The sequence below is a fragment of the Odontesthes bonariensis genome, chromosome 9, assembly GCF_027942865.1.
Source record: "Odontesthes bonariensis isolate fOdoBon6 chromosome 9, fOdoBon6.hap1, whole genome shotgun sequence".
NCBI classification, from domain to species: domain Eukaryota; kingdom Metazoa; phylum Chordata; class Actinopteri; order Atheriniformes; family Atherinopsidae; genus Odontesthes; species Odontesthes bonariensis.
Genome location: NC_134514.1, coordinates 35,385,270 through 35,394,344, shown reverse-complemented (window position 1 = coordinate 35,394,344; position 9,075 = coordinate 35,385,270). Strand labels below are relative to the sequence as shown.

The 9,075-nt window shown below is 40.5% G+C and overlaps 1 protein-coding gene across 2 annotated transcripts in view; it reads left to right on the top strand.

The window, feature by feature from the left end:
- The first annotated feature begins 626 nt into the window (after window positions 1–626).
- The window catches only part of LOC142388640 (ubiquitin-associated and SH3 domain-containing protein B-like), a 45,011-nt gene continuing 36,562 nt past the window's right edge, over window positions 627–9,075 (top strand). For both annotated transcript variants that reach the window (XM_075474140.1, XM_075474139.1), the window contains exon 1: window positions 627–869. In XM_075474140.1, the coding sequence (XP_075330255.1) occupies window positions 742–869 (128 nt within the window). In that variant the 5' untranslated portion in view covers window positions 627–741. The remainder of the gene's footprint in view (window positions 870–9,075) is intronic.

Here is a 9,075-nt window from a genome sequence, read left to right as displayed (position 1 = left end):
CATTCGTCATTAGAATTACTCAACTCCAGGGGCGAGGCTAGGGTATTTTTAGTGGTGCCAAGGCACCACCGTGAGATAGCTCGGCACCCCCTGGCTCAGCACATTTTTTAAATATTATATTGTGCAAAAACACTTTTTTTTTTTGCTAAAGGATGCATTATTTTAGTGACCATTTTATTTATTTTCTAGCATTTGTTTTTGTTTTAACTCTTTACTCCCAAAATAAATGTTGACATCCTCAATATTTGTCTCAGGCTCTGTTATCCCTGTCAAGCCACACAGTCTTTTGAAATGAAGAGGTCAAAATTGAATGTTGTAGGGGAAAACACTACTCAAAGCAAAAGCTAATACGACTCCAAAATTTATAAATGTACTAGTTTGCCTCAATTAGTGAGAAATAATGTGCCTCTGTGAGCACTGGGGGCTGGGCACCCCTAAAGACCAGATCCTAAAATCGCCCCTGCTCAACTCCAGTCGAATGCACATTCAACTTAATAAACCTTCCCTCAACTAGTATGATATATTTGGTGTTGTGACACTGCACCCTAACCCCAGTGAGAGCGTCCTCCGGTGGGCGGAGTCGCGGGGCTCTGCTCGGTGGCTCAGCTGCTTTGAGCTCCGCTTCTTATAGTTGCTGTTACCTCTGCTGATGCACACCCTGCAAAAGCTCATGGACTAGCCATAGGTCTGCTGGTAAAATTGTATCGGACTCGTGGTGGACTAGGTGACGCTGGGGAAACCATGGCTGCTAAAGAGGATCTGTACAGCAAAATCCTTCCACGGAGACTCCGGCAGAACCGACCGGGGTCGATGAAATGCGGCTCCAGCCTGGACGTACTGTTGTCCATGGGCTTCCCCAGACCGAGGGCGTAAGTAACCTGACCCAAACGACAATTGTCTGTGTGTGTATGTTTTTGCTGGAGGAATACAAGCAAGCCGGAGGTCGCCCGGAGTGCGGCGGGGATGCGGCCGCTGTGTAAGCAGTTTCCCCGGGGTGAGTTAACGGAGTTAACGCACGGGTCAAGCGCAGCATCACTCCGTCTCCCTTCCCCAGTTATCTGCGCGAGCAGTCAGCTGGTATTCCCTTTATAATACTCATAAAGGAATAATAAAGTGATGTCAAAAAAATGATTTGATTAAACAGCTCGGAAAAGTCTAATATAAAAGTTAAGCTCATCAGTAGAGCTGTGAGGAGCGAGAGGAAACGAGCAAAAACGGGGCAATACTTAAAGGGGAAGTTCGGGTTTTTTTTCAACCTGGACCTTATTTCTGGCATAACATACGTTCACCAAATCGATAACATTTTGGTGAAAGTCCTTCTGACGTTATTTAGATCACTTGAGATCCATGTATTTCTATATAACGGGAGAGAATAGGGCAGAGGCAATACAGCCTCTAAATAAGGCATTATCTGTCTTTATTTCACCGATACTTTAAGACCAATGAATGAACGAACGAGTACTATTGCACTGTTAGCTCAGAGCTGCTGTGTTGTTGTTATTGGGGGCTTTCTACACATGCGTCTAGTGTGAAGATAGCCGACCATCACAGAGCACAGAGTAAACGAGCTGTGCTGCAGCGGCGCGTGACTTTTTCCCAAAGTGACCCGGGTGTAGAAAGCCCCCAACAACAAAATAATAATAATACAACAAAATAAAGACAGATAATGCCTTATGTAGAGACTGTATTGTCTCTGCCCCGTTCACTCCCGTTATACACGGATCTCGAGTTATCTAAATGTCTTCCGAAGGACGCAGACTTTCACCAAACTGTTATTGGTGAGTAGATGAACATATTTTATGCCAGAAACAAGGTCCAGGTTTAAAAAAACAAAAAAAAAACTCCCCCTTTAACAGAAATGTAACTAATGCATAAAACAAGAAAATACGACAGTGTACCTTATCTGTTTTAAGTTTTATTTTAACCCATGAGAACCCGGACCCATTTCTACTTAAATGAAAATTAAGGGGGTCATAACACAGACTAAATAGACCATATCGAACACATTTCTGACATTACAGACACATCTGTAATGTGACATATATGTCACATTGGGCGTTAAGAACCTGGATAATTTCTCCATCCAGGAAAATTATGGGGGATATAAAACAGACTAAACAGACTATAAATTTAAATTTAGCTAGCTCTGCCCGTAGTGGTAACCTGGCACACAGACATCTTGGAAATGTTATTGTGGGAAGACTAAATCACATAACCTGTCACATGACCCATCAGGATGTTAAGTATGGGCCACTCTGGCAATTCATGAGTTGAAATCAAGGATAAAGTTTTTCATGGAATTTTCCAGAACATTTAAAGGGCGTGTGACACCTGTGTCACGGTGGGTTCTTATGGGTTAAAACATTTTTTTTAGTACGTTTTAAATGGAGTACTTGCAACACTTCAGTTCTAAATCATTTTATGTTTCAGCCATGCTTAAGAACCGCAGTCATGTATGAGCTATTCAGAAAACTGAAGTCAGGAGTCCTGGCTGCGTGCGTGAGTGGGCTCTACACTCATGAATCTGTTCATACATTAACGCGGTGAGGACTGACAGGAACTCACGTCTCTCACGGGTAAATCATTTCATTGTAAGATGAGGGCTTGGTTTAAAACTTGATTCATCATTAGGATTACACAAGAAGCCCCTGCAGTTGGGTTTTTGGATGAATTGCTCGAAAATGAATGTGAGCCAACTGAATGTCCTCTGAAGCGGTGGAAGCATGGCAGTGTGTGAGGTGAGCTCAGATGGATTCCTCTGTCCTCTGCTGAATGGGAGGACTGTCTGCCACTTCGCTAGATCAGTGAGTTCACATCTGTCCTGTTCAAATAACATCACTGTTACTGTACAGTGCCAGGCACGAAAGCGGCACGCTGCCTTTAATTACTGATACATTTTAAAATTGAAATAAATAGGTAACTGTGTCCAGACTTTTTTGTTTTTACACACTTTGCTACAATAATATCATTAGAGCACCAGCACTGCTCGTAACACTGGGCGAGAGGTTTCTGTTCGGGCCATACAGTATCTGGTTTGCATGCACATGGGCTCCAGTGTCACATGGTGCAACTGCACCCAAACACTCAATGCTGCAACTTTTTGCTGCTTGATACCAGATGAAAATTGATATGATTCTCATTTTCCATTTATACTGTATAAGACACATCAGTCTGATGTGTTATAGATTAGTGCGGTTTACTTTTCCTTTTATTTTAATTTTTTTTTACACTGCATTTTATGTTGAGCATTTAACTGTCAACTATCCCGCCTGCATTTACTACTGACTGCTTTTTTTATTTTAAACACAAACAACAACAAAAAAATCACTTTTCTGTCATTTTTAGATGAGTTTTGTGTCATTAATGGTGAAAGTAACGAAATCTACATTTGTGTTCATTATTTGTAAATAGCACTGCTCTATTTTCTATTCATACACTTGTGTCAGAAGTCTTTCCACCCTTTCACCCAGACGTATGTCACATACGTGTGTGTGTCAGAGGAAGTGCCCTGTTTGCTGAATGGACACAGAAGATGACGATAGGCAAACACATTCCCCACAGGGAAGCCACAACCTTGTTTAAATCAGCCCATGGCTGCAGACACTTATTAATGCCCTCCCTCTATCTGTCTGGAACTTTCTTTTTCCTGTCCGAAGAGCTTGACACATTAAATAACCTGTTTAACTTCAAGTATCCTGATTCTGCTGTTAAATTGTCTTTGTGAAGAATAGTGATATTTATCTGCGAGTATTGGTCAGGCCTTTGTTCGGTCCAGGGGCATCTCTGCACACTCATTGCTCACTCAACAGATTATAAATATCCACTGGCTTCATATGATAGAGTTTAATGATATCAGTACAATAGAAAATGTTAAAAAAAACAGTCACGACAAAGATAAGAAAAAATGTTTTTAACTGGAGAGATTCAGAACTTAAGGACATAGTTTATAAAGCCAAAATACTTAAGTTTTGAGGGTTTTTTGGTGCCCCAAACCGTTTCCTCACAAACATGAAGACCTAGAACCCAAAGAAAAATTAGTAAAAGCAGAAACAATTTAGTTAAAAGGACTATAATAAACACAAAGAAAAACACAGCTGACGGTATAGAACTGACAATGCAGCATTCAAGATACCAAATAATTCATGTATGTGCCATTTATTTTCAGTCTTGAAATAAGTCTCAAAATATATCAAAGAATTAAATGTAACATTCGTCACCAGTATGAGGCAGAAAATGCTTCTAATTGTCTTTGTTATTTAAATGATCCCTCGATTCAAAGTGTGGTCTTACTCCAGCTGTACACAGTCACAGCACTTTGTCAAATCGTTGAAAAGAAAAACGATTGCCTCTTACTCTTATTAACAACTAACCTGTCCATCTTCTTTGAACCTGAAAGTGGCTGTAAGTCGACTGCACATCCACTCTAGGTTAGATGGCTCTCTAAACAGAATTGATTATGCACATTATTTTACTCTCCGGGGAGAAGAGACTTTCAGGAAGTCACAAGTTGCGTCTCTTGGTAAACGACAGTCTTGTGTATGCCAGCTAATTCTGTAATGCACAGATTAATTATGCATGAAGAGTCATGCAGTCAGACTTGTTTTTACAATAATAGCCACAGTGTACTGGGCTGCTGAAGGATATGTGGGCGTGGGCGCAGAACGACAGGAGAGAGGAGAGAGCTCAGGAACAGCAGATAAAGTATCAAAGTAAATATCTGAAAAAAGTCTTTGTTACCAGCATCCCTCACTCTGTGCTCATAGATTCTGTCTGTTTTGGGAGCTTCTTACTGTCGGTGATGGGATCTGACACGAGCTTTGACATTTCTACCAAAACAACATTTTGGTTATTTCACATGAGAAGTCAAAGTCCTTTAATGAGTTATGTAGCTTTTTGTTCATTTAAAAGTTTTGCAAAGTTACTAAGGCTAATGTCCTCACCGAAGGGAGTTTTTCTTCCTTCTAACCCTAAGGAGGGGAAAAAGGCCCTGCTGCACTGGGAAAACACACAGTGGCGGTTTATCACTGTGCTGTGCATAGACAGGTTGCTGTCGAAGTCCCACAAAGTCTGCTGTGCTGAATGGCTGCACCAACAATACAAATGGACCAAATGCATCACAAGCTATTCTTGTGTATGTCTAAACTTTCGTTCATTTTATTACTCAAGTTGGTGTTTTTTTTTTTTTTTTGGCTTCTGTGGTAAAGCTCTCTCTTGGAAACAGGCTTCCATCCAAGTATTCTTGTCAACTGTGTTTCCAGAGTCAGGATGTTATAGATAGATAGACAATATAGTGTAATTTGTAATTCAAGTGTGGCTTGAAGATCTTATAGCTTTGTCTGTTTATTCCATACTGCATGTCTCCCCTGAACTTAGAGATGAGCAGGGTGAAAGCCACTTTGTCTGAATGGCCCATCACTCTTACAGAAGACACTGATTCCAGAACCTTGTTTAAATGATGACTGCCAAGTGACTAGTTTGACACGAATCGTAGCGTTGCTGCCATATGAATGAAAGTGCCATAACATTTGTTGTGCAAACACACTTTTAACATCAGCATCTTTCTGTAGTTTTTATGTAGAAGCCTCGCTCCACTGTCTGTTTCCTTGAATGACTTGCTGCTATCAGTTGTGTGTTTTGCCTTTAAATGATATTTTAGACTGGAACTACTACGCTGAGAAGACAATTCAACTTGGCAGTGTTTACAGATGACTTTCTGTCGACTCCGCCGTCTGGAAGAACTTTAAAATGAAAATGGCCGAGTAAAAGTTCCGTACCTTTCTCCATGTTTGGTGGATCCGCCGATTACTTTCTTTTCCGGTTCCGCACCAGACAGCAACAGACTTTTACAAAATAAAAGCCTGTGAGCAACAGACTTTTACAATAATAAAATAAATTAAAATGTTTTATTTTTTAATTTAAAAAATAAAAAAAATGCCTTAATGCGCAATAAAATATTTATCAACGTTAATTAATTAACGAGTTAACGCGATAATAACGAGTTAACTTGCCCAGCCCTACTTTTTTTTTTTAATATTGTTTTGGGGCTTTTTATGCCTTTAATGATAGGACAGTTGGAGAGAGACAGGAATGCAAGGGGCAGAGAGAGGGGAGACATGCAGCAAAGGACCGCTCGGTGCGGGACTCGAACCGGGGCCAGCTGCAGCGAAGACTATAGCCTCTGTACATGGGGTGCCTGCTCAACCCACTACGCCACCGACCGCCCCACCCAGCCCTACTTTTTACTTTAACTTTTACTATTTTTATTATTTTTGTATAACTTAGATATCTTTATACTGTGTGCCTTATATCTTTTTGTGTATCCCAAGCCAAGAGCTCCTGAACTAAATTTCATTGTGCCTGCATAGTGACAATAAAGATTCTTGATTCTTGATATGGGGTTTGTAAGCCTGACCTGAAAAATTAAAGTGATGGTTTTGTGTTTTAAGCTGTGGCAACCTTTATGCTGCGTGTACACCAAGAGCAACCTACGCTACCTGAGCGCCGGAAATCATTATTTCTCTATGGAGGGTGAGCTAACTGGGCTACCAGAGTGGATTCTCCAGTGGCGAAGAGAACTGCGCTACCAGAGCGGATTCCAGCGATTAAACTCAAGCTAACTTTATGGTAATGAGCTATGACGCGGTTCGGCGAAAACCAATGACAATCCACAGATTGTAGGGGTCCGACAATCCGCGGGGTTCGCGCAAACAGACGTGTAAACTTTGGTTCCTATCCAAACAATAGTCGTTTAATCCTGAGACTGTTGCAATTGCCGTGTCGAGTGCTTCAATACAATAGTGTAGTAACCCCACGCATACCTTTCTCACTGCAATTAAGTTTTATTTCGGATTTTTTTCGGATTTTATTTCTAATTTAGTTTATTTTCACAGCTGCCTCTGCTATTCCTGCTCTTCTCAGGTGTACCTAATGTAGTTTTACATCATTTGTAACGTGATGTATATCTTGTATAACAAATTGTAAATAACAACACGTTTATTCGTGTCCCTGCCCTCTCTTTCCTCCTTTGTTCTTTTTCACGGGGGTGCTGCACAGCCGCGGGGCCTTTAAAAATTGAACATTCTAAATGTGACGTCACGAGCTACCAAAGCTACCAAAGCAAATTCTCAAGCGAAGCTTCTCCAGCTACCTCCGCTACCAGGTAGCGTAGGTCGCCCTTGGTGTACACGCAGCATTATTGCCCCCCAGTTAGAAGCGGATACCAAAAAATATTTGCTAACACTATCCTCATAGTAAGGGTGCTCCGATCAAAATACTGATATGATGGTGTATTTTAGGCCTGTTATTTATAAGTTAACATTATCTACTTATGTGCTTTTTTTTTAACAATATTCTGTCATTTAGTTAGATGAAGAGATGAGGAACATATCATTATTTGACAGCAGCTGTACCGTTTGTCTTTTATCACCGCACTTTTAAACCTATTCTTGGTTATTGGAAACAGCTTATATTTAAAATGAATACAATAAAAAACTAGAGTAATACCAATTTGAAATAAATTTTAATACATTAGCTGCTAATTTTTTTTTTTTGTGTTCAGTTTAATTGTTGTGTGGGCCGGGGTCCCCAACATGGAAAGATTAATTAATGGGTGCAAGTTGTCTGGAAAAAAACAACAAAAAAACTATTTCAATTAAGCATATAATGTCGCACTGTAATTTTGCCTTAAGGACAGTGAATTGCAGCATGGATAGGAAGGAGGAATAGAAATGATCAACACACAGTACTGTATGTGGGTCTGAGTCTGTTTCATCTGTGTTTCATTCCTGTTTCATTCCTGTTATGGGAGATATGAAGTGCAGGGGTTGCTAACTCATGAATTATTGAGTAATTTCCTTGTTTTTTCTTTTTTTTTTCTTTTAGCCCAGTGTCTTTGAAGTGCAGATGAGTATGAGCTTTTCGGAAGATTTGCTTCATTCAGCCCTCACTAATTGGTTCCAGCTCTTTGGGCATATTTTAGGATATTTGTAAGATCACTTGTTTTTTTACATTTTACCTCAAGAAGGAGCATCTAACAAGGTCATACAAATGCCATCAGTCTTCCTCCTGAAACAGGAGAGGTGCATCACTGGCTGAATACATCTGCCATTATGCACCGGGTGCACTTCAGCTTGGAGATCGTATCATGATTCATTTGAAGCTCTGTCCGGAAGCTGGGAAGTAGACAACTCTATCAGATTATGGGTCCATTGTCTCTGCTCAAATCTCTTGGTGTGGTTGTATGAAATTTAAGGTTGTGCAGGCAGGAGGCTATTATGCATCACATCCATTCATCCATTTTCTATACTGCTTTTTTCAACACAGGGGGGGCTGGAGCCTATCCTAGCTGTCATTGGGCGAGAGGCGGGGTACATCCTGGACAGGTTGCTAGTGAGGGCCACACAGAGAAAAATGAGACAAACAACCATCCACGCTTACTCTCACTCTTAGGGACAATTTAGAGAAGGCCACCTAACATGTATGTTTTTGGGCGGTGGGTGGAAGCCAGAGTACCTGGAGAGAATCCACGCATACACAGGGATTATGCATTCCAAATAATCCAAATTCAAGAGTCTCATTGCAAACAGGGTCTTTTTTCTCTTTAACAGGGCTTGCAGCTGGTTATTAGCTGGTTATTTAAGCCTGAGGCTTCTTCTACACATGTTCAGGTACACTCACATCAGGACTTTATAGATAAAAGTGTCTCCCTCTAACTCATACTCAACTTCATAGGATGGTTGTAGGGTGTAGCATTTTGTGTTCTGCTGTGTGTTCATCTGTCTTATGTTCCCAAATGACTTCTCAGATCGTATCATTTTACTCTTGAAAAGAGAAACACAGTTTCACTCTGCTTGCAGCCTCAGACGTTCTTGGAATTAACCTGGAATTAACCTTAACATACAGTTTGTACAGTACTAAAGCATCACTTAGACTCTAATACTGAAAATATGTATTTTTAATTACATATCAAAAATAGTCGTCCCGACTTTAAAAGTTACAGCAAATGGAATTTCAGAGTGATCTGACTCATAATAAATGTAAACGTAGCTGTGTGGGGTCAAGTTACACTAAAATGCA